Source organism: Labrus bergylta, chromosome 12 (genome assembly GCF_963930695.1).
Source record: "Labrus bergylta chromosome 12, fLabBer1.1, whole genome shotgun sequence".
NCBI classification, from domain to species: Eukaryota; Metazoa; Chordata; class Actinopteri; order Labriformes; family Labridae; genus Labrus; species Labrus bergylta.
Genome location: NC_089206.1, coordinates 4732782 through 4758784, shown reverse-complemented (window position 1 = coordinate 4758784; position 26003 = coordinate 4732782). Strand labels below are relative to the sequence as shown.

The window sequence follows — 26003 nt, the reverse complement described above, 5'->3', positions numbered from 1 at the left end:
TACTTTTTTCCCCTTAGATGCTTCCTTATGTAACTTATAGTTCAATGGAGAATATGTCTGGGGGTCAGTCTGTGTCGCAGTCGTGTTCATCCCTTTTTTTCCATTCAAGTATCAGAATATGCTGCAGATTTCCATTAGGAAATGGAAATATTAGATAGTAGCCGCTTCACGCAGTGGAAACAATGGGATTCTCTATATTCCATGTTCAAATCTGAACTTTGCCTTTTTTTTCTTCTTGACAAGTAAACATTTAAAAAGCCATATTGTCTCAAATTATTCTCAAATTGGGAGAAAAGTTGAACTCTTCCACAGTCTAGCAGACAGTGTTAAGTACATTTCATATAGTGGATCCTGTAATTCAGCTTTAAACTATTTAGCCCCCCCCGTCTCTCTCTCTCTCTCCCTCAGCGTCCTACAGTAATTTTTTCATCCCCACAATGAAGTTCTTGTGTGCTACTGTCTGAGAGAAGCCGCAGAAATGCCTTGGCGCAGGACTCGGAGACGTCATGGATTCCTGAGTGTGGGGCTTTGCAGGAAAGCCCTGAGTCTCCGACATGGACCGGCTCCAGGTTTCCATGGCAAAGGCGCACAAACAGGAGGAAACACTGAGGGAATCCCGTTATTTTACAGCATTGGAGCATTATAAACACCCAGAGCGGGGGAAGGAAGCCGCTCTTGATACTCAAGTAATCCTTATAGAGCTCTAGGAAGAGGGACTTCATACCAGATCCGCTGCTGGAGCTGATGCGGCTGCATGTTTTCAAGTTACAGACACGGAGTTTGCGCGCAGCTGCTGTATCGCAGCTTGAAGTTTTTTTAAACGTGTACTGACTGAACGGGTTATTTTTTTTAATCCAGTTTCGTCTTCTTTTAACAGTTTAAACTGAGGAGAGCTTCTTCTTCCACGGTCATTAGCGGAACTTATTTTTTTTATTTTTCTGTCTTTTTTCGACTTTTCTTTCCCTCTCCAGATGTTCAGAGAGGCTTGGAGGCTGGCACAGTACCACACCATGAGGTCCATGGATCAAGGTACTGCTGAAGTGTTGTGATTATCTGGTAATCAAAACATTTGATTTCTTTTAATGATAAGAGTGGTTTTAGCCGTAAAGTCTGCTTTGATTTGAGCTGTATTATCATGTGTCATTAACAATGTTTGGATGTTGATGTGTGGAGGCAGACACACTGACGCGCTTTGGCTGATCAGCATCACAGACAAACACCTACTGACGATGAAACAAACACAAAAAGTATTCCTGGCAGTTACGAGTTATTTTAGGTTGTGACATGATGTAGATCTAAAATAGATGGCATCAGCGTGTTTACATATTTTTAAATCGTCTGTGTTCTGTATAGTGGGTGTGACTAGATATCCACTCATGTTTCCCTAATTAGTCTCATTAAAACATGACACACTGTACATTGTTCCCAAACCCTCAAAAAGCTTCATCATGATTGACAGCTTGAATAATCCCTCCTATGTTTTATATTTTTCATTTTGTCATATGGTGCGTTTCTTTTTCCATAACTTTTAACGTCAAAATTATTATTTTTTAAAAGAATATAATAGTCGCTAATTCAAACAGGCATGGCACACAACCAGACAAATCATATAACTAAATGTTTTTAAATCGGGGTACACGGTGTGTATGATTTGCTGAGTGAGCATTCAGTGTTGGACCACAGTGGGTGGGAGGAACGCCCCACTGGATCTGAGCGGCGTCTTGCGTGAATCTGGGGATTCCCTCAGGAGTCCCGACCTGTGCGTATTTTTACGCACTGTTAACGAGCCCCAATGTACATGAAACCTAATCCAAAGTGTTTCATTTTTGATTCATTTCTGACCACTCTGACATGTGTTACTATACACACGAGCCTGATTGATCGGCCCCTGTCGTGTTTTTTTTGTTTTTACGCAGACGTCTTGTCAGTTGTTGAACAGGTTTATGAAGGTCAGCACCCTGCTGTGTCACTGCGACGTGTCAGACACCCGGGGGCAGCATCAGGCTGCACACACACTGTCAAATGACTCGTAATCTGTCTGAGCGGGGCAGTAGTTCATCAACACCAAGCTGCACTTTCTTTTCTTTTTTAAATGTTTGTTTTAATCTTCGACACATCAGCGAGCAGCGGAGGCGTGATCAGACTCAGAGATAAACCTCCGAAAAAAGTCTGCATTCAGAGTGAAATTAGACCCGCCTTCCTCTGAAAATAAACTACGAGCGCGCTCAAACAGGAAACTCGGTGCGCTTCACCTCCTGCAAGCTCACCAATGCATCATCTGACACTCGAGCAGCAGGTTTACCCAAAATCCACATCAGCGCCGCCGCAGCAGCACCTGACCCGCCGCGTTCCCCCCCCGTCGCTTCACCTGAGCTCTGAGGAGAAAACACACACTTAAGACAGATGACCTCTTTTTACGACGAGAAAGACCTGAAGGAAGAGCTCAGTCGAGTCAACTGTCCCGATGACGATTTGGAGTTTGAGTACTTGTTTGAGTATGAGCCACCTTGCAGCGACTTTTCAGGAGGGAATCAAGGTTTGTCCGAGGCGTTCTGGCACGTCACCCTCTCTGGGTTTATTTGTAGGCTCAAGATTATTATCTGACCTGCAGTGTTTTATTCATGCGAATGGATAGGTGAAACAGGAAGTAAATTGACAGGCTGCTTGATGAATTATTCGCCATGAGAGGGAAAAATGTCAACATGAAGAAGCTTTTTTTATGAACAAAGATGTGTTGTTTAAAATGTGTGTTTTTAATGACCTGTGAAGTTGTTGGTGTATATTAATTCATGACAGCAGTAACTATTAAATCTCTGGCAACTTGCGCTGATTTTGTAATCTTCTTCCTGCAGATGATCCAAACCTTGCATCTCACAAAGTCCTCAGTCCTGAGTCTGAGCAGGCTTTCCCTCTGGAGGAGGCCTCCCCGTACGGCATCAAGTCCTGCAGCCCCTCCTACGGCGACCACAGCACCGAGGTTCTATCAGGGTATGAAAACCAGGCCAGGAGCTACCTGGACAGTACCCGCCCTGCAGGCCTGGCCCTGAGCCCGCGGATCGAGATCACCCCCTCCCGCGAGCACTACAGTCATGGTCGGGACTCCCTGCAGAACCAGCACCTGAACATCAGCCCCAGACCCACCCTCACCGTGCCCGGCCATGATAGCCTCTCCTACCGTGAGCCGCAGTGCCTGAGCCCCGCCAGCAGCAACTCCTCCACCAGCTGGCACTCTGAGAACTTCTCCCCCTGGGCCTCTCCTTGTGTGTCCCCCAGCAGCGGCCAGAACCCCGGCGACCTCTGCCCCCGACTCCAGAACATCCACACTGGCTCGCCCCGCACCTCCCCAGGAACGTCCCCTCGCACCAGCCTAGCCGAGGACGGCTGCCTGCAGGGTCCCCGTTCTCCCTCCCCCAGACCGGGCTCTCGCTCCACCTCTCCGCAGGGGAAACGCACCTACGACATGTACAGGAACCCCGGCCTGGCCCCTGCTGGGCACCGCTCCCGCAGCCCCTCCCCTCACAGCGGCCATGACAACCACAACATCGGCGCCCACTATTCACACAGCAGCCTGAGCGATGCCATGAACGGTTTCGCCCAGCCCAGCCTGGTGCCCACTAAGATAGTCAAGACGTCCAACCAAGTTTACACTCTGTACCCGGAGAACCACGTCGAGGGGAACTACCTGGTGTCATGTGACCAGGACATCAAAAACAAACCAGCAGCAGAGCCCTTCTTTGTCATCCCCCAAATCTGGTCCAAGCCGATTTCCAGCATCTGCAGGTAAACAAGCTGGAAGACCAAGACCAGTAACGACCCCACACACACAGTGATGAGCATAACATAATGATGTCATTTCTTCTTCTGTGTCCCCTCATGTTCTGCAGCATCCCCGTGGCGTCTCTCCCCCCGCTCGAGTGGCCGATGCCGCGTCGCACAGACCAGTATGAACTCCACATCGAGGTCCAGCCAAAGCCGCATCACAGAGCTCACTATGAGACGGAGGGGAGCAGGGGGGCGGTCAAAGCCCCCACAGGTGGACATCCTGTCGTACAGGTATGACCAAACAAGGATTCAAAGAACAAATTAACCTAATTTTTTAATCAGAACCTAAAAAATGTAAAATCAACCACAACTGGAGGTGCTGAATTTGAGGATTCAAGGTCCTTCTTGTGTCTTTCTCCAGTTGCCCTGCTCTTATGTGATGTGCATTTAACCACCATTTAACACTCATTGCCTGCAGGCATGACTTAAACATTGCTATGAAGGCTCCTGTTTTATAGAATACAAACAATTTCCTATTTATTTGACTGTATCAGGGTACCTCTGATCCTGGTATCTGTGGCCTTAAACAGGATTAAAGTCAAACATACTGGACCTCTTGTGCTCGCTCTTGTGAGGAGTTTTTTTAGCTGGTTACGAGGCAGACTGAAATTGATATTGATGCCTCTATTTGACCCCCAAAGCAGAAGGGACCGTCAGTGGAAAGACTGACTATCTGTATGAAGTTAGTTCTAACGTCTGAAACCACAGCCGGGTGGGTGGGGGGGGGGGTGTATGTGTCAGATGAAGTGACAGACTGCATGCTGCAGTTTTTTTAACACTATGCAAGGCAGAGTTTCTTGATAAGCGATACATTACATAGGTACACTAAAAAATCCGCAGAGATAAGTTACTGCTTTGTCTACAGGGGGCGCCAAAATCAACACAAACCAAAAAGTTCCTCACTGGAGCTTTAAAATCAGAAGACTGATATGAATAAAGCTGCTTTTCAAAGTGCTGAATGAGCATTTTATGACGGCGCTTTGGGTCAGGTTTGTCTATTTTAATCAGCCGTTTTGGGTTTTGGGAGCCTGAGGGGCCCGTCCTGATGGGAGGCCCTTGTGTGTAATGTTTCCTGCTCATTACGCACCAAATGCAACCTGGTGTTAATCCCCCGGGGTCTACTGTATTAAAATGTCCCTGTGTGTGTTTAAACTCTCATAGCAGCTTTATTATTATTTTTCACTCATCATAACAGTGAAAGCAGGTCTTAGCCCCACACACACTGTAACCGCCCCATAGACTCACAACTGAACTCGGATCGTTGAGCACCACAGACTGTCTAATTTGCCTATTTTCAGCGTTTGCGCTTTAAATAGTCTGCTGTTGTGCGCCCTCACCCTCACCCCGCCTCTGGTGTTTAACCACACAAACAGATCTGTGTTCATGTTGTCTTTAACTTCCTCTTACTGATCTGGCGTGTTGAAACACTCTGTCTTTCTAGACATGTGGTCAAGATAATTATGGACGAGGAAAAAGCACGTTTTTTTTTCTTCTTCCTGTTACAGTCACAACTCGGGTTGTCACAAAACCAGATCTTTAAACTTTCATAATCAAAATACAACAATATCTACAGCCTGTTTCGATTACCATGGCAACAAAAACAGAAGTAATGTCTTTACACTTTCTGTTCTCTTAATTACCAACATTTGGCAGCACACTGTCCAAATTTCAACTTAAGCAATGTATTGTGCAATTCAGACAGTGTCTTTTGTCTTTTGTCTTTTGCTCGCTGTTATAAAAAGAGAGATTAAAAAAAAAGTCTTGCATCATATTGAGAGACCAAAGTGACATAAGAAATGTAATTTGCTGACCTGACACTAACTCTTTCTCTTGCAGAAACTTTGGCTTTAAGATATAATTTACGATCTTGAGATTAAAACTCTTTTAAGTCCCTTCTTAAGAGACACTTTTTACGAGCCTTTCCTGATTTTTGTTGATTTTAGATTGTTACTATTTTCACTTTTTAGAATTCCTTTAAAAGTATTTTACAGTTCTTTTTAAAAGGGGATTTTATATCTTAAAGTGATTTTTATTCCTTAATCTTGCCTTGCTTATTATTGACCTGCCTGTTTTTATGTTTGCTGTCCTTGTAAAGCACTTTGTAACTTGTTTTTGAAAAGTGCTCTATAAATAAAGATTATTATTATTATTATACGATCAATCATAAAGAATAAAAAAAAGGAATATTTTTGGCTATTTTATGCCAGGCATTTTGTGCCTTTGTTGTCGAGACAGGACAGTGTATAGTGTTGGAAATCAGGAATCGAGAGAGGAGGGAGTGACACTGGGGAAATGAGCCACAGGTTGCACCTTTGAACCTGAGCCTCTGTACACACAAAGCACTAGGCTACTGGCGCCCCTCAATCATTCATGAAAAATTGGGATAATATCATTTAGAAACACATTTATTAATGAATTGTTAAGAATTTTAACAAACCTCAGTCTCACCTCTGAATCTGAACACAGCATGCTGAAGCGAGCTGTGACACACATTCAGCCGGTTCTACTGCCAAGAATAGTTTCAACTTCCCCTTCTCTGTGTTACTGTGGCAACATTTCAAAGCTGTTTTTTGTTGGTGATAGAAGCGGCTTGTTGGAAATAAAGCTTCTCTCGCATCTTTTCCAAAAGCCTCACCCTGAGGTCAGTTCTGCCTGGTTTGCCCGTCCAATCAGATGGTCAGGCCTGGCTAGACACGGCTGCACTCCTTCACCTCGTCTCTCTCCCTTCCTCTTCTCCTCCTTTTTCACTCTGTTTTTCCTCTTTCCCATCTCTCTCTTTCCTTCATTCTCTCTCTCTCTCTCTCTTTCCTTCTCTCTCTCTCTCTCTCCTGAGCCTCGAACCCTCCACTTTTCCAACGCCGCTCTCTTGTCATGACTCACTGCTCCTGCAACTGCCATGACAACCAGTTGAGCGCTCACATGGCCTGCTGAGTGTTTGCAGTCGGCTCCCTCTGTTTCACTCTGTCAGTTACCTCAACATCGGCCAGCATTCATTCATGCGGCCGTAGTTCTGCGCACATTCACCATCTGAGATCATCTTTTCTAAAATATTATTGATGAACATGATGCGTGTGGTTTTCCTAAAAAAGATTACAAGAAATACAGCACTGCATTGAAACGTTCTCCTGTGGCATTTTAGAAATAAAAAAGGAGACACTGAAAAGCTCCCTGTTGTGGTTGGGGTTTTTTTTTTTTTTCAATCTGCTACAACTCCATGGTGCTATTCTAGGATAAAGGTTAGACACGTCTGTGTTTGCACAAAAGGCGGCATTCAGATGCAAGCTGGCGCCTTGTGGTTTTTTGCAGGTTTCCTCAGGAGGCACTGTCAGGTTGAGAGTAACATCTCTGTCTTTCTGCCTCTTTGTCTGTCTCTGCGGCTTCGCCTTCTCATTTCTGGGACACAACACTCAATTAGGTCTAATGTAAGAGAGCGCTGCATACTGGCAAGAAACTGGCTGTATAAAGGTATCAGGGTACAGGGGCTATAACTCAAGGCAGTGTTGACTTAGCAGTCTTTTGACTCTAGTACAAGGAACTAAATGTATGCAACAAATCTGAATTTTAAATGCAATCAGAGGAGGGTTACATCCAACTAGGGACGGGTCTGGGTCCAATTCAGATATTGATTATAATGAGAGAAAAAAATCAGATACCGATATATCGGCCAATATCTTTCTTAGATCTATCTTCTATCTGTTAGAGATAGATATATAGATATACACATTTCTTGTGTTGATCCATCATATGTAGATCAAACAGTTGTTGAAAAGATAAATAAAGAAGACAAGATGGTCACTCAAGGGGAAAGTTACTGCACATGTATGTGCATTACTGCTTAACCCTCTGGAGAGAAGTTTAAGACAATGAAACTCAGATGAAATGCTTTTTGATTTGTGAATAAATCTAGTAGTGCATATCTGCAACAAAAGTAGTCCATACTGATACTCACTGGATTTGCTGATATTGGACGATATCATCGGTCGGGCTCTACATCCAACATCACACTAATTCTGTGCAAACTGAGTTAAGGAATTCATATTGTACTTGGGGGAAAATCCTTTTTGTCCTTGTCAACTTTTTATTTTTTATTTTTAGGTTTTATTTTTTGGGGCATTTTGTGCCTTTATTAGAGAGATAGGACAGTGGATAGAGTCTGAAATCAGGGAGAGAGAGAGTGGGGAATGACATGCGGGAAAGGAGCCACAGGTCGGATTTGAACCTGGGCCGCCCGCTTGGAGGACCACAGCCTCTGCACGTGGGGCGCGCGATCTAACCACTGCGCCACCAGCGCCCCGTCCATGTCAACTTTTACCTTAAAAAGTTGATGCAGCGTTTCAGAGAACACTTTCAGTATGACACACATCATATTGCTCATTTAAAGACACACTCCTGTATGTGAAAGTCACCCCTCCTGAATCCTTCATACTGTTTTGCAGAAGCCGGTACTCTCCGGGAGGGGATCTTTCTTTGTTGGTTTCAAGGCTTCATAGATAAGAGTCATGTTTTCTACACGTGGCTCTGACAGTGACTTCTTGTTGGGGGGGGGGGGGACAACATCTGGAAATGCAGAGTTAGGACAAACCAGGCTGTTTTGGAGTGACTCAGTGACTCATTTCCTTTTCATCGCTTTAAAGTAACTCTGTTTTTTTTCTTTTCTTTGTGATGCAGTTACATGGCTACAGAGGCAAGGAGCCACTCGGCCTGCAGATCTTCATCGGCACAGCTGACGAGCGCATCCTCAAGCCGCACGCCTTTTACCAAGTCCACCGCATCACCGGCAAGACGGTCACGACAACCAGCTACGAGAAGGTCATCCACGGCACCAAAGTCCTCGAGATCCCCCTGGAGCCGAAGAACAACATGAAAGCAATGTGAGAATACGACAGACGACGTGTGGTTAAATCTTTGAATCATTTTTGAAAATCTGCCCGCTTCATGTTTTCATCACCATATTTACTGCTCCATGCAGAATCGACTGCGCCGGGATCCTGAAGCTGAGGAACGCCGACATCGAGCTGAGGAAGGGCGAGACGGACGTCGGGCGGAAGAACACGCGCGTCCGCCTCGTGTTCCGCGTGCACATACCTCAGCCCGGCGGACAGCACGTCTCTCTACAAGTGGCCTCGCATCCCATCGAGTGCTGTAAGCAGCTACACATAAATCAGTTCCACAGTAAGATAAGCTTCTTGTGCTGTTTTACCTCCTTCCAAAAAAATGGAAAAGCAGTGCTGGGTGTGTTTTTTTACACCCCACATGTGCTGCTTCCTGTTGAGGTCAAACTTTACACAGAATAAACATCATGAAAAAAAAAAAAAAAAAAAAAGGGAACCCACATTCAAATGAGCGTGGTGGAGCCAAGCTGATAGTCCAGAGTCCTGTGCACAAAGACACCTTTATGCAGCCCCGGCGGCGTTCATCCAGTAGGTGGGCGCTGCGTGCGCATGCGTGTGCGTGTGCGTGTGCGTGTGCGTGTGCGTGTGTGTGTGTGTGTGTGTACCTGTTTGTATGTGCACAGTAGTAAAGTCTGTGTTTGGGTACATCAGTACATGTGTACACTGTGTTATTAAAGCACCTGGTGTAATCAAAAGACAAACAACGGGGCCCTTATTCAGCTTTGACCAACACCCTGGTCGAGACGTCATCTCCGTTATGACACAGTTTACTCCTGTCATTATAAAAGTCATGACGCAGATTAAAATATTAATTTATAAGTGTTGTTCCCCCGTCTGTTTTCTCATCACAGAATGGACTCATTCAGTTCCTGTGTGTCGCAAGATGGAACTTCAGGGAACAAACGCTGTCAGCGAGCGTAGTTTACGATGACACCATGCGTTACAGTCTGTCAGGGCGATAAGAGCGATGTGTCAGTGACGGTGTGTTTGAGGAGGTCTGGGCCCCCCTGATGGGTGTCGCCTGCCTGAGGCTTCTGTAATTGTGCGAAAAAAAAAACTGTTCAAAGGTCGCGGGGGTGTTTGTCAACGCCTCAGCTCGCATCAGTGAGCGTGGAGTTTCAGCTGAACTAACGGGTGAAAACTGAGAGACGAGGAAGTAACATGTAGCACAGAGCATGAATGTGTCAGGTGACATTTGCCTCTTAATAAGCTTCTTTTTTAATAATTCTGAGTATGACATAAAATTCTGAATCTGTTTGTTCCTGCATTAAATATTCAATATTTGCACTCAGTGGAGCTGAATGACCATATTATTAGACCTTTCACAGAAATATGAATATATATATAAATATAGGTATTCAAGTTTCTCTGATAAATGCTGATATGAAAGCGTTTAAGGCAGAAAACAATGCTTTGATTGATTTGTTTTTTTTTCTGGTTTGGCTCAAGATCTCTGCCTGTCGCTGGTGCCAGTGGCCTAGTGGTCTGTGCTCGTGCCCCATGTACAGAGGCTTAAGTCCTCTGGAGCGGGTAACCCGGTTTCAGGTCTGTCTCTAAAGACCAAAAAATAAAATCTATTGATTCAGGAATGTCAACTCTTAGATTGTCCATCAGATTATGCTCAGACTTTAGTTTCTTGATAAAATGATTAGTTGACTTTGTTTACAGTCACTCTGTTGAACTGAGTGAATATTTCTTTTGTTTGTTTTCTGGTCCTGTCCGCCTTTAATAAACAGGAAGCAGAAGAATCACAGGTAATATGAGGGCAGAGGCGATGCTCGTCAACAGGCAGGGCAGGCAACTGATTGGGGCCCCAGCAGTGGCTTACAATGTGCAAAGTTTGCAATGACAGTAGGAAACCCCCCTAGGTGGCTCCATCTTGCAGCACTCACTCAGATAATACTAAATGACTGAATGATGCTCGTCTAACCACAAATATGGTGGATAGACACTTTTATAACATATCTTCCACTAAAAAAAAAATGTGTTAATGTCAGATTATTTATAACATAAAGGGGACAAACGCTGTTTGGAGCGGCCCCCTGTACATTTTTGCCTCGAGCCCTGACAGACTCCAGATTCTCCACTGTATGGGGGCGAGCTGGATAATCACCTATCAAGGGGGGCAGGATGAAAGTGGAACCTGCAGCCTATGAATGCATGGAGGACTGTAGCCTCTGTAAATGATGTGTTTGCTCTTCCAGCGGGGCTAAACAGTCGCCCTCTGAGCGATCATCTTATATCTTATTCTTATATTGCATCAAAGGAAAAGAGTTTGGATGTCATGTGGATCATTTTATCTACATTTGTGAAAACATACGCCTGGCGGTTTTGTCATCTTTGTACACTAGGATGAACCCATCAGACTTGTTCCTCTTATTTTTTCCCCTTTTCTGCACTGCACTGCATGAACCCAGATGCAAATTTGCCTGTTACCTTCCTCCGTTTGTGATTTGACAAATTTATAATAATGCTTACTCAAACTGAGAGCGGGGACTGTGATCATTGAATGACTCAGCGTCGCCTCTTTATTGCGAAACACAGTCACTTCTTGGTAACAGGTAGTCGTGCTTTAGTGAGAAGTTGCAGGTTGCATATTTTTCTCGCTGTAGTTTATGAAAAATAAAAAAAGTCCAGCCGGGAGATGACGTCTTCTAATGTTTGGTTTAGTGTAACTTCAAATTCATGAATGTTGACTATGAGTTGAAACAGACATTTGATATCACATTAGAGGAGTCTGAAACTCGATCATCATTTCTTTCCTGCTGCTGGTTATTGTTTTCTTTTGTGCAACATGCTCATGCAAGTCTAAAAAAACGGGACAGAAAAATAGACAGTGAATGTAAAACACAGCCCCTTTGTGTGTCCCTGCAGCCCAGCGTTCAGCACACGAGCTTCCCATGGTGGAGAAGCAGGACATGGACAGCTGCTCCGTCCTGGGAGGCCAGCAGATGATCCTGACCGGGCAGAACTTCAGCTCCGATTCCAAGGTCATTTTCCTGGAGAAAACCCAGGGTGAGTGTGCGATGTCAAATCATGTCATCCCATAGTATCACTCGCAATCTGTGAGCAGGAGCAAACCTTACAGTGCCTCAGAAACCAAACCCACGACTGAATCTTTGAAATCTGTGTGCGTCTGTTTCCTTCTGCTTTTACACAACACAGTGTCACAGAGAGGCCAAAGCACATATGATACAGAATAACTCAGAAGCAACAGCCATACCTGAGATGCGTGTTGGTAACGTTCATGTCAACACCGTCATCACAGTCGAGTTATTTGCATGATCCACATGATAACATCGCGGCTTCACTTCCTTTTGCCCTTTTCGTCCTCGCTGACTTCCATGATGTCGTAACACCCACTCGGATGAGTCTTTTTGTTTAAAACATTTTTTTTAACTGAATCAGAATCAGTTTTTATTGCCAAGTTAATTTACACATGCAATGAATTTGACTTGGTGTTTTGTAAGCAAAGGAAACAAAATCAAAAATGGAAAGGAGCTTTAAAAACAGCACTGCTGCTGCTGACAGGGAACTTTAATGATGCGATGTAAGAAAGCTTTATTGTCAGCTTTTTGTTCAATATTAAAAAGGAAATAATATTCAGAAAAGGTAAAGGGGTAATAATGGATTTGAAGCATCTAACAATGTAAATTCTGGCTGGCGTTTTTTTTGTTTTGGATTTTGAAAATTTCCAAAAAATCAGAGAATCGAAAAAGACAAAGTACTTTGAGTTTTGTGTTGTATCTTTCATCACAAGAAGTTCACTGATTTACACAAGTCATATATCTAAAACTTCACTTCTGTTTGTTTATCAGTGTGTCTGTGCCGCTCTGGGATGTGTCGCCTCTTGTAACACAGTTTTAATGAGATTTGTTTGGGATGAGTGACAGGGAGACTATTAAAGGAAGGTGTGTGTTTATCACCTGCCGTTAATCATGGACACTTCTGTTTACCTCTGGCTGCTCCGAGGCTCTGCCGTGTGGACGCTGATGTTAAAATGCTTGTCTGATATTGTGACTCACTGACTCCACTTCTGTCTGAGAGAGAGAGAGAGAGAGAGAGAGAGAGAGAGAGAGGAGTTGTTGGCTTTTAAAGTTCAGGCACTGAAGACTCAAGACTTGGACCTTTTTTTTTCTGCTCTGGGGTTCCCTGCCGCTGTGTTACGACACACACCACAGTAATGGATAGTAAGACGGAGATGGAAAAAAGAAATCTAACGAGGCAGGATTGCCATGGTTTTTTGAGTTTCTGTGTGACACAGAGTTCTGGAGCAGTGCAGCTGTGAAATCCTTCTGATCCAGGGACAGCTCAGCGTCTGGCTGCAGCTCCTTTTGGACAGGGAGGGCTGTAACAGAGGAAAGGAAAAGCTTTCCCCCCCCCCCGGCCAAGTCAAGCCTGCTCTGGCTTTTTCTCGCCGTTTATTCCTCCCTCTGTTTTCCACGTTGTTACACAATAATCCCCTGAGGGAGAACAAGAGTCGGGGTATCCCTGCAAACAAACGCTCGGAGCCAAGAAAGCAGTAGTCATCACGTTTTGTAAGACGTTGGAGGGAGTTGATCATATAAAACAAAAGTTAAAGAAAAAAAAAGAAGAACGTCTGGCAACATGAGTGGAAGCCCCCTTTCCTCCTGCTGACTCATTTCAGCCATGTGTTTGTAATTTAACAACTTGACAGAGGGTTTCCCACCTTCCAAGCTCTGCAGCACAACACACACTCATGTTGGATCATGTGTCGGGGCACATGGAGTTAACATTTACTACTTTTTCACCTGGATGACAGCTTGAATGTGATCTGATGAAGTGTGATGTAACAGAAACCATAAGCGTTGTAGACTAGGAGCAGCTGAAAACACTCGCAGTTCTCATCACGTCTCATCTGCTAATGCTGAATTTCTGAGGAGGCAAAGTGTGTCATTCTGATTTATGGATGAGTGTACACTGCAAAAAACTCAAATCCAGGGGCCCCAGCAGTGTAGTGGTTAGTGCACGCGCCCCAGTATGGAGTTTGTAGTCCTCCAAAAGGGCGGCCCGGGTTTGAATCTGACCTGTGGCTCCTTTCCTGCGTGTCATTCCTCACTCTCTCTCTGATTTCTGACTCTATCCACTGTCCTACCTCTAAAATAAAGGCACAAAAAACCCAAAAATGAATCTTTAAAAAAAACAAAAAAACAACTGAAACCCTGTCAAATGAATTTTTTAATTTCTATTAAAAACGTATCATTACACCTAGAAGCAAAATTCTTGTTAAGTTTCTTGAAATTAGGTTTTTATCTTATTTCAAGAAGCTTAACAAGTTCATTCGCTTGCTGCATTGTCAGCTATTTTTACTAAAACAAGCAATTCAGGCCTTTTGTTTTTTTTAAATAATTAATTTTTTCTTTTTATTTTATCTGGGCTTGTTAGCTGAATGAGGCTTATATTAAGTGAAATGAGAAATTAGACCAATACACTTCTTAAGATTTGCATTTTAACAGTGTAGTTTGGACAAACCTCCAGGTGATCTTAACCTTCAGGTGTGCTTGGTTGTGTAACATGACGCTGTTTTAGTTAGAAGTAATAATATCAACAAACAGGATGGGTGTTCCCAGGAATTCGTCAAGGTAGCTGCAAATCTCCCTGAAACGACGTCATTCCAATATATAAACAAAAGAGTGCTTTGCAAACAAAAGAAGAAATCAGAAAAAGGCTGTCGAGACAAGACAACAGGAGATCAGTGTTTTGTGGTTTTAATAGAATTCTTAAAGTGTGTTCTTCTGTGCTGGATGTTTCCCATCACAAAGGCAATTTCTACATTTAGTGAAGATTCAGCATTTTCCACTTTTTGCAAACTAGAGACTTGCAGAGTTGCACCGCTGTGCAGGACATCTTGAAACAATTTACTTTACTTAACTTTACAGCTCAGTAAATCACCAGATTGTTCAACATTTTGGTTCTCACTTTGCCTCTTTTCCTTTTCTATAGATGGGCAGCAAATCTGGGAGATGGAAGCCACAGTGGACAAAGATAAGAGTCAGCCGGTACGTCTTTTACACCACTCTGTGAAATATACCAAACATTCACAGATCTTGTGGTCTAAAAGGTTGAATTGAAACAAAAAGACCTGACTGATAACGTACCCTGTATTGTCTTGCAGAGTATGCTGTTCGTGGAGGTGCCGTCCTACAGAGACACGTCCGCCTGTCATCCCGTCAAAGTGAATTTTTACGTCATCAACGGCAAGCGGAAGCGCAGCCAGCCGCAACACTTCACCTTCACGCCGCTGGCATGTAAGACGGCAGCTCAGCCTTTCTCATATCGTGCTATGGTATTCAAATAAAGTGATAGATTGATAGTTTTTAATGTGGAAAAGGATTTAACAATCAATCAGACTTTTCATAAAATGACAATGTGACACATGGTGCATTACATAAAAAGTGCAGGCCGTTTGGAGATTTTCCCTTCATGACATCACAAAGGGCAGTAACCCCTCCCCCAGGTGGGTGTCACTCCCACAGCTAGGTGTTTGTTCTGCCCTCTGTGTCTGCCTTTCACTGTAAACAATACAGTATGATGCAAGAAATTCCCATCCAGAGAGGGGGCGTGGTTCAACACAGCTCATTTGCATATTTATTATATATTTATACAGCCACAGAAACAGCCTGTTCTGAGCACGGCTGAAATAGAGGGGTTTATAGGCATGATCAAATACAGGATCAGAGTGGATTTATGACAGGAAACTTCACACACATGTTTTGAGGAGCTCTGAGACTTATTTAAACTGGTTGAAAATGAGGAGAATATGTCACCTTTAAATAAAGGAACTGATGAAACTGATGAAATGTAAAATAAATAAATGAGGTTACATCAGAAAAAATAAATCAAATGATTTTAAAGCCAAACTAAAAAGATAGATCTTTGACTTTTTTAATAACTCTACACTACTTCCTCATAATATTTACAGCCCTGTTTCATTTCTTTCTGACTCCCTCACAGCTCCATCCATAAAGACGGAGCCTTTAGATGAGTATGAGGACCACATGGGTTTCACCATGCCTCAGATCTTGGGTTTATCCCCTCACTCCTACTACCATAACCCTCGCAGTGCCCTGCATCCAGACAACGGCCTGATCTCCAGCATGGCGTCCTGCCAGCGCCTCAGCTCCAGCCTCCCAAACCAAGACGCTCGTTTCCAGCAGCAGAGCCCGGCCATCGTGTACTCCCGCGGGGGGAAGAGTCTGAGTGGCAGCCCAGGCCACTACCAGCAGCCTGGAGGGATGATACCCGACCCACACCGGTCCGTCCTCGTCCACACGGGCTCTCCTGCCCAGCCTGTCGGTCCCATCAGCGCAGGCCAGCACCCGTCCATCATCCAGTTCTCCCCGACCAATCACCACCTTCTTCGAGCGGGAGACGCTCACTCTCTCCCTCCTGCGGAGCCCGACAGCCAGCAGATCATCTACTGCGATGGCTACTCCCCGCAGGCAGCCGCCGCCCACTCGCCCACATCCCCCCAGGCTCAGGCGGCGGTGCCCAACACTCAGCACTATCCCACCGTGATCCAGCAGCAGCAGACAACGTTCGCTCAGAAGGGGCCGCAGAAAGGCCGAGGTCCGCCGGGCGCCGGGGAGATGGAGGCGGGAGGAGACGGGCAGAGGAGGGTGACGGTGAAGGAGGAGAACTTGGACCAGGCCTACCTAGATGATGGTGAGTGTAAGTTCATGCTTTTATACTCTGCTTGAGTTATTTGCCTGACTGTGTCTTGTAGGATTTCACAATGTTAAAAAAACCTGGAATGTGTGATGACACAGAAATAATCACTCTCCATAATCCATCCTCTTCCTAACACTCAGTGTTGAAGAGGACATTTTAGCTATAGAGAACAAACCATATGACGTATTTTACTCTATACATACAGTTCTTATGACTTTCTGCTGTTTGGCATGTTTTACACGAGGGATGCCCCTCACACATGAGTGACTGAGAAAAACAATGATTGAGCGGTTTACAGACAGATTGCACAGTTGAGTTAGATTCTACAATGGAGAAAATAAAAAGAACTCAAACCTTTAAGCCTTATGTAGTTTCCCTTTAACCACCCTACCAAACTGTTCCACCTATTGTCTTTTCCACACACACACACACACACACACACACACACACAAACACACACACACACACACACACACACACACACGTCTGCCTCTGCTCTCAACACAACACTCACAATAAAACATCCCCATGATCAGAGTCGGCACATGAAACCTGAACCTGAAAAACACTGTATGAATTGCAATGCATAAGACAATGTGTTTATAGCAGATGTTTACATCCAGATGTGGATGAAATTAGGTTTTTTTTTGGCGTGCAGCCTAAAGGGTCTTTAAGAGGTGACAGACGACAAGTGATGGATATGGGCGACTGCTTTCTTAGAAATCGATGTATGATAAGACTCGCCGGCAGAGGTATGTCTTTGCCTCAGAACAATTCAAGGATATTTACAATATCTCCACAATCTCCTTTAAACACACACTCACACCGGTTTGATCTATGTGCAAAGCCAACCGAACACGCTCACACTGTTATAACAATCCTCTGCAGGAGGTGCAGTCATGTTCCACTAAAGGTGGAAATAACAGGGATTATGACTCATGTGTTTATACTTGTGCTTGTCAACCCCATTAGCCTCTGACTGAATTAATGTCGGGGCCACATCCAGCAGCAGGCAGGAGACTCAACCTGCTCCTTACTGTGGAGTTAAAGGTTCTTCAAACTATATGACGCTTTACAATATAACCACTTTATTATTTAGTTTAGGTCAGCTGGGTGAGCCAGGCAAACTCACTCTACAAGGCAGTGAGGTTGTTTTTATGTTAAGCGTGGGCTCGTCCTATACCCAATTTCTAAACTTCGATACCATTCTTGTGAATATGAAATGATATTGATCGGTGTTTAGATCCCACATCAACCAAAAAACATGTCCTGGACTCTCAATGTCTTCTTCCAAATTGACAAGAAATGCGGCCAAATTCATGAACCTTTGCTATTTGTGCAGTGAACACGTCGTTGTCTCTCAGCTTTCGGTTGAAAATATGACTTTTTAGTTATTTTAAAGCTTAGGTATATCTTCACAATCATGAACATGACAGGGGATGTGCGGTTTTAAAACACAGAGTGTCAAAAGGTAAAGGAGTATTAAACATTGAGACCACCTGAGTTCAGTGCTGGTCACTGGGGTTCGTCTGGCCCGGCACACCTCAGGAAACAAGCCCTCTCTCTCTCCCGCTTTAAAGGCAGAGAGGGAGGGAGAAAAAAAGTGTCACTCTCCTGAACCGCCCGGACATGTTGACACTGTTATGAAGTGAAAAACAACTTCCATGGCAACCATTGTCAAACAGTGGAACGGGCTGCCTGGGAGAGCTGGGGAAAGCCTCTTTGTTTGTTATAGTTGGCTGCTGCTTCTCCTTGGCCTTATGCCCCTCGATTCTGCGGGGGAACCCACCAGAGGATTATCTTTTTTTCCGACCGCGGGATTCTGCCAATCTGGCACAAGAAATTCCTATTTGCAGCTGCTCTCCTCCAGAAAACCGAGCCTGATCTCTGTAAGATAGCATGGGGAGGGTGGAGGGCAGTTCGCAGGAAAAGGGAAGGGGCTGTCCGTGTTTGAGTGGAAAAAGTGAAGCGAAGAAAAAAAAAAAAAAAAAAAAGGCCAGCAATGGAATTTGTGTTTTTTGGATGAGATGTACAGGGTTTCCCTCCGCAGTAAACAGCAACAGGGCTGTGAGCTGTGAATTTACAAGGAACCTGAGGCGCAGTGAAAACTGAGCCGCCCTGTTTGATCCTCTCATCATACTAAAGTGACGGCCAATCAGCTCCCCTGAGAGGCCTCTGCATCTTTGTTCAGATTTTTTTTTTTATTTTAATAGCGCATCACCCTCCTCTGTAAGTCTCATAAAAGTAAATGGCAGGATTAGCGAGTTATTTCCTTCTTTTGCCGTCTTTGATCCCAAGAACAGCAGGTGATTTTATTCATTTTTGGCTGCGGCACTAACTCGGTCAGGGACTTGGGTTGGGAGTTGGAGAGTATAGCCGGTTCAAGTCCGGACCAAAACATGGAAGTTGGTCTGGTTGCTGAAGAGTTGCCAGGTCAACCTCCTCAATACTGCTGAGTTGCCCTTGAGCAAGGCACCGAACAAGTGTGTAGCAGATCCACTCTGACCGGTGCTGTTTGTGCACGAGTGTGAGAGAAGCATGACTCTCAATAACAGAGTGTAAAACCAAAGTATGTACAATAGAAAATTAAAAAACAACAAAATATTTAAAAGCAAAATGACACTACACAATACTATATGATAGAATAAACCTTACACTGCCTCTACAGTAGAAGCAATGAATAAAATCTATAGAAACAAATACAAATCTACATGTAAGCAAAGATGCACACACATGAAAACCATAAAGACATATTGCACAACATTTGCATAAAAATGCTCATTTATCACTCTTAATAAACCTGCCTACATGCAAAACAAATTGGGATTCCCCAACCTTCAAAAAGTGAGAAGATAAACATCAAAAATCCCCCGAGTTCGCCTGCAAGGGTGTTAAAGCGTGATCATGACCACCAAACAATTCTTTGGACTATAACCAAAGAGCGATTGTCAACATTACTCATCGAGATCGGTTTTAGTCACTTAAAAAAAGACGAAAAAAAAAAACGGGTGAAGCCACATCCTGGTATCGTCACAATGCTGTGGTCGATAACTGTCATCTCTGAACCGCCTGAATTGTCTCAACTATAGTGAAGAGTGTTAAATGAAAGTGAGGCAGGTATTTCATCTTTGTAGCAGAACTTGTCTCCTGATCTCTCACACACAGAGAGGAGTTTTTATACTCAACCCTCGCACAAGTTCCCATGCATCCTGTTTGGGGCCCCAACAGAGTCTGCATGAAGAATGATCTGTGTTATTTGTTTTTGTATTTGTTACATCATGCAACTGAGAAATGTCACTTGTAGGAACCTGCTTTCCCCCTTTGCAACACAAAGGTCAGGGGGGAATTTGGCATAGCTAACTGAGTTGTGTGCTGCATACTTTGCAAAAAAAAAAAAAAAACACTAAGAGAGCGAGTGGCAGAGCCTACAAGGCAGCGAGTGACAGATTTAGTGGGTGTGGAATAAAGCCCAGAGGCAGTGGAGCAGGTGAAATTGTTCCAGCAGGTAGAGAGCATGCAGGGCAGGAGAGATAAAGCACACAGCAACAGCCCCGTGAACACGCATTAGTCTCAGCTCACTTCAGTCCCATTTAGAAAGGCTTGATCAAATACACAGCTAATGTGTATCTAGACGGTGCTACAACCAGTGTGATGATGAACACATGACGACGACTCCTTCAGGACGCTTAAAGAGATACTTCACCTGTTGAAACATGAATCTGTACTGACATTGGGTCATATATGTAGAAATGTGAAATACTTTTTGAAGTTGGTGCCTTCTTGGCCGAGAAAAGGCAGAAAGTGTCTTTTTGGCTCATGTGGATGAAAATCCCAGAATGCACAGCACCGCACTGCACTGGAAGCTCCTTTTCAGACTCAGAAATACAAAGATTTCCCATCTCAGGGGGGAATGAGGGCGGGATGCACGACCATTCAAAAATACTACCAGGTTTCTAATGATACAAAGATTAATGCAAATGGGTGAAGTATCCCTTTAAACTGTTTAATTCAGAGTTTAAAACGCCTTTATTTCAGATTTTAAGAATAGATATCTTGACCTACACTCCCTGTCCATTTGTACAGGGATTTTACAACACAATATGATATGATATTCAAGATATCCAACACATATTGGTGCTAAATATTTTTTAAACCATCTCTGAACATAAATAGCCTCGAAAACTAATCTGAAATAACGACTTCCTTAAAGGAGCTAAGAGGAGCTCCCTGCATGTTGCCCTCCTCCTACAATTTAAATCAATGATTCCTTTAATATACATTCTGGTGTGAGAGATGTTTTACACTGTTAGGCCCTGACACACGGTGGTTAGCGTTGTGGTCAGCCTCCACTCACTCTGCTTTCTCTTTTCTTCTTTGGTTTTTCAGCTTGGTGCTTTCATTACACTCAGCACTCTCTGGAATCACCCCAGTCATATAAAACCCATGAACACACTGTACAGCCTTCTGCACACAAACACAAACACTATATTAACATGCAAATGATTGCAGACGCACAAACAAACACACACACACAGTCCAGCTCGCAGCAGGCTTAGTGCGCAGACTGAGTCAGCTACTGTACACTCTCTCTCTCTCTTTCTCTCTCTTCCAAACGTTGGTCGGTAAACAGTCCTTCTTATTGGTGCAGAACTCCGGAGCCAGACACTCACCTATTGAACAGACTAGCCTGAGTGTTCCCCGTATACCCAGACTCAAATAGCTGGCCCGTGCCAACCCTTCATTAGTTTCAGTAAAGCCCCTCTCTGTATGTGTGCCCCGCTGTGGTGCTCCTCTGAGCTCGATTTTATATACGCAGGAAAAAAACCCACCGTGGCAGCGCTGAGGAGATGAAAGTTTCTCCTAAGGCATTTAGGTGTCAGAGGGGATTCCTCTGCAGACTAAAATAAACAGGGACGCTGACGTTGTGACGACAGCAGAGCGCCCCCAGTTTGGCGGCTCCTGCAGGTTTTTGTGACTCTCTTCAGATTCTGCTCTGGCTGTAAAAATGTGCTCAGTGTTGAGCTGCTGTTCTGTGTGGGTTGATTCTCCCTCACATCTGCAAACGATCAGAGAGAGAGAGAGAGAGAGAGAGAGAGAGAGAGAGAGAGAAAGATGAGTCTGTTACATGGAGAGAATCTCTTTTGATTGCTTGATTTCGATGATGCAACACTTTCTTACAGTTTTACTTCATCATTTGAAATCATGTTTTTTTTTATCAGTCGATTCTTTGTTTTTAACTTCAACTCTTGACTGCTAGTAACCGTTACTGTTTTAACTGATTTAAAGATAAAAAGATAAAGATAAACTTTATTGAGCCCCCATGTGAGACATTTTTTTGTCACAACAAGAAAGAGAAAATAACAAGAAGTTAAAAATCAAACATATGTACATCAGTTAAATAAAGGGAGACAAAATACAATAATAGAATAATACCAGGTATGTACACTTCCACTTCGTCATTTACTGATGAGCTGTGCTGATATTGTTATGAATGGGAGGTTGTACCTGATTTAATTCCACATGTTTTATAAATTGCATCATTTGACTCTTCTAAAGGTTATAAAAAAAAGAGGAAGCACGAGCTAACAGTGTGGAGTTCCTCTACATCTACAAGAAATCAGTGAAAGCTAACAGAATCGAGCAGCCTGTGACTGTGATATCTTATAGAAGATTTTGAATCCTTCATTTATCCTGACATTTTAAAGCAGAATAGTTTCACTTATAAACAGTTGTAATCAAAATGGTTTCAATTAAATATGAGGGTACAGCCGACCGCCAATGAGCTTAGCCCAGGTGAGCATGAAGGTTGAAAAACGAGAGAAACAGAAACGGCTTTCTTTTCCCAAAAGATTTGGCGGTTATTTCCTCGTGAATCTAGAAAAAGAGCTTATCAAATATAATAAACAAAAAATAAACTTTAAAAATATATCTTAACAAGTTTTTTACCAACGTTTTTAACATGAACACAAGGATGATGCTAGTTCAAGTCCATTTACCGTTTTGGGGCTTTTTGCCTTTATTGCGCAGGACAGTGGATAGAGTAGGAAACAGGGGAGAGAGAGAGAGTGGGAAATGACTCAGGGGGAAAGGAGCCACAGGTCGGACTTGAACCCGGGCCATTCTCTTGAAAAACTTAAGCTTCCATACATGGAACTTGGCCTAACCGCTAGGACATCTGCACCCCAAAAAATATTATTTTTTTACAAGCTAATATCTCTGTGAAGAAATTACTGACTGAACCCCCCAATGTTGAAAAAAACAACCCAATCTAACGGTGTAACCCGTTACCATGGTAACTAAATCACAGACACAGTATTCTCTAATGACTTAGTTACAGGCCAAAAAGCTTTTTTGGCCCATTTTGAAATACTTATATTACTCATCGACCCTTAATGAGTTCCCCGAGGCAAAGTGGAAGCAGTGGCACCAGCCTGTAATGTCTCCAAGTGCCAGTGTACACACACACACACACACACACACACACACACACACACACACACACACACACACGCACACGCGCACACAGTAGGCTTCCAGGGTCCAAACATCAGAGCTCAACACAGATGGCGAGGCCTACATGAAGAGCGGTTACAACATATCGGTCATTCCTTCCTGCTGGTTAGAGAGCTACCTGTTCACAGTGTGACTGTGATTTTTAACAGGCGAGCAGATGACCTGCTGGCAGCCTCACACGGTCACAGTTAGCTACACTTTCTCTTCATGTTACACTACAGCAGTGCTTAAAAGACAGAAATTCATACGCATGTTGGTAGATAAAAAAAGCTGTGTGTTTCTATCTATGCAAATTCGCAGGTCCGTCCCTCTCTGCCGTAACATTTATTTATTCAGAGTAAAGACTTTCAGTGAATCCTAGCAGATCATAGTCATCCTTTGTCCAAGGAGTTTGAGTTGCTGCTGTGAGGCTGCAGATTCAGCCGACCAGCATGTAGGATGAAGAGACTGAGGAACTCATTTGTCCCTGCTGCTATCAGCTTTATAAACTACTAATTGTGTTGCTTTTTTTCCATCTTTTTATCTATTGTAATTATTTATTGGCTATTGGACTTTTTACTTCTTAGTGTCCTACTTGTGTTGTTTGCTGGCTGTATGTATGTATGTTTTTTTACTGATGACAAATTGCCTTCTCACAGCACAGACATCATTGAGCCACAACATCATAATTTGTATTTCATTTTTTGATTAATGAAACCGGTTTTCTGCCTTCCTCTTCACATTTTGATTCTATATTTAGAACGACATCACCACAAGTTTCCTTTCACCCCCTCTTCCTCTTTTGTTGATGTGTATACACACACTTGTGATGATCTTAGAAACAAAAAGTTATCACTGGGGAGCTCATGCATAGCTCTACCTCTAGTGGTGATTCAATGTATATGCAGCGTTTTAATCTGCCTTCTCTTAAAGCCTTGCACAGAGACGTAACTTGAACCATTATTCCTCCAAGGAATCTTCTAAAAAAAATAATGAAAACATAGAAGAGTAATGCGCCGGGATTTTTTTTGCAAGTTATTGTGACTTGACTTTGATTCTTCTACCGCTGTCTAACATCTGTCTGTTTCTTTCTTTTACAGTGAATGAGATCATAAGAAAGGATCTGACCGGCGTTCAGGCCAGAGGACAGACATAGAGGAGGATACCCAGAGGGAAATGACAACATACCCCCCCCCCTCCCCCCACCTCCCATTGGACACACACAAAGACGGACACACGCAGTCTCTAACCTTCGAGAAAGGTGACGCACATCCACCAACAATAAGGCCGTCTCTTCCTCATTTACTTTACCCGCAGAGATAGAAGTATCAGCTCCCGGCTGCTGTGTTTGCTTTGGATTGTTTTCCCCCGCAATAAACACTCTCATTTAGCAAACAGGAGAAATCATTTGACCCATAACGTCAAAAACAAAAGACCAGCAGGTTCATGAGAACCGACAGGAGAAAGTGCCTTATTCAATGTTTTTATTTCAATTCCTGGATCAAGTTCTTTTACTTTAAGGGACTCATGCATTTAAAAAAAAAAAGAAAAACATCCACCCCCAATAAAAATATTAGCTTTACTCTTCAGGCAATAAAGTCACATTTACTACCAAGTGGATCAAAGTAGCATGCAGCAGCTTCAAATGATTTCATGTCTAATTATAGGAGTTTTGCAAGTCAGCAGCTAAATGGAATAAAAATCCCAAATAGAAAAAGTGAGACTTGTGGTTTAAAGTTTGTCACCAGTTTGTCATTTCGTTCTCGCTCCATGTGTTTGTGTTTTTAACGTGTGTGCTAAGCTAACACGCCGATCATCTCATTTGAAAGTGCAGTTTTTTTCTAAGCGAAGCGAAGCGCACACTGCCTTAACAGTAAACAGAGGAACTTTTGTGACGCCCCCTAATATGCACTGTTTTTTTTTGTTTGTTTTTTTTAAAACAGGGGGGGTCCATGTTATCACGTTTTATATCTCAATCATGTGAATAATGTACTGTTTTTTTGTATTTGTGAAATATATATATGCATTGCATTTTATTCAGCTAATAGTGCCAAAGATACTTTCCAAGAGAAGATTGAGAAGATTTCTACTCGCTAATTAAATCTGCGATTATTTAAAAATGTATTGAAGGTTTGCTACACTTAAATTTACAGACGGTCTTGTTTTTTAATCCAAGAAAAATCACATGTTATATTAGCGTCGCTACAGATTGTGATCATTGTAATATAGTCTGTATTTTACAGAATATTCCAAAGCATATACTTTGTGTATTTTTCTGTATAGTTGAATTTTGAGTCCATCCATAATGACAATCAGAGTTAACAACGTGTGCAGAAGCTTCATGCACACGTAACTCTTTTCTGTTCTCGTTCTGTTCGCACAGCAGGAACGTAGATGTTTGTGCTCGTACAGACCGCAGCCCACGTTTAAAAAGTATATTTTGTAATATTTTTGATATTTTACTGGCTGGATTGGAGCGCCGTTATTTGACTGTATATAGAACGATGTTGAAAATGAAAAAAGAAAAACGCCTAAAAGCAGTAAAAAAGTAAGACTGAATCTCAATGTTTTATATTTAATAAGGATCCTATTTGACAGAACATCAGAATGGATTCTTATTGAGCCAGTACTGCACAAGTGCATTTGACATTTCTTGAATGTAACCTTTATTAAATATGTTCCCCTTCTCTGTAAATATGTGTTACAACGTTCGTCCGTCCACGTGCATCGATATAAACTCGACTTAATTTGATGTCTGTCAGTCCCTCCTGTTTATAATCTAACCAAAGCTATAGTCATCATCATATCTTTTACCTGTTTTATCACAATCATAAAAACATCTGAAGGGAATTCTGACACATTACTTTGAAGCTTTAAGTCTCTCTTAATAGTTTTTTATTTTTGTTCATGCATTTTCTTATTATTTGATAATATCAAAGACATCTTTTGCAAAGAAAAAGGGATTCTTATTTTATTCTCTGTGTTGATAGCTGTCATGTATTGTTTTATTTTGAAAGTCTACTTCACTCTGTGCCTCCCTAAGAAGTCTCTGTCTCTGCTATCTTTTATAATTAAAGTAGCAATAAATAATACCCATATTCATCA

The 26003-nt window shown here is 43.0% G+C and overlaps 1 protein-coding gene across 3 annotated transcripts; it reads left to right on the top strand.

Annotated features, from left to right (window-relative positions):
• Positions 1–505: 505 nt before the first annotated feature.
• On the top strand, positions 506–26003 carry nfatc2a (nuclear factor of activated T cells 2a). Of its 3 annotated transcripts, none has more exons than XM_020650897.3 (10): positions 506–1029; positions 2853–3780; positions 3885–4053; positions 8491–8693; positions 8792–8964; positions 11589–11729; positions 14679–14734; positions 14851–14983; positions 15690–16406; positions 23999–26003. In XM_020650897.3, the coding sequence occupies exons 1-10, from the start codon at positions 972–974 to the stop codon at positions 24052–24054; spliced, it is 2634 nt and encodes an 877-aa protein (XP_020506553.3). In that variant the 5' UTR covers positions 506–971; the 3' UTR covers positions 24055–26003. The 3 variants fall into 3 exon arrangements, with proteins under 3 accessions (XP_020506553.3, XP_020506551.2, XP_020506552.2); XM_020650895.3 differs by lacking the exon at positions 506–1029 and adding an exon at positions 2143–2536; XM_020650896.3 differs by lacking the exon at positions 506–1029 and adding an exon at positions 2146–2536 and having other exon boundaries at positions 15690–16400.

Excerpts from the sequence above, each read along its gene's own strand:
- nfatc2a (XM_020650895.3), top strand. The coding sequence starts at position 2,404 with ATGACCTCTTTTTACGACGAGAAAGACCTGAAGGAAGAGCTCAGTCGA. Across the intron at positions 8,694-8,791 it reads AAGAACAACATGAAAGCAAT|AATCGACTGCGCCGGGATCC; the intron begins GTGAGAATACGA and ends TGCTCCATGCAG. Across the intron at positions 14,984-15,689 it reads CACCTTCACGCCGCTGGCAT|CTCCATCCATAAAGACGGAG; the intron begins GTAAGACGGCAG and ends ACTCCCTCACAG.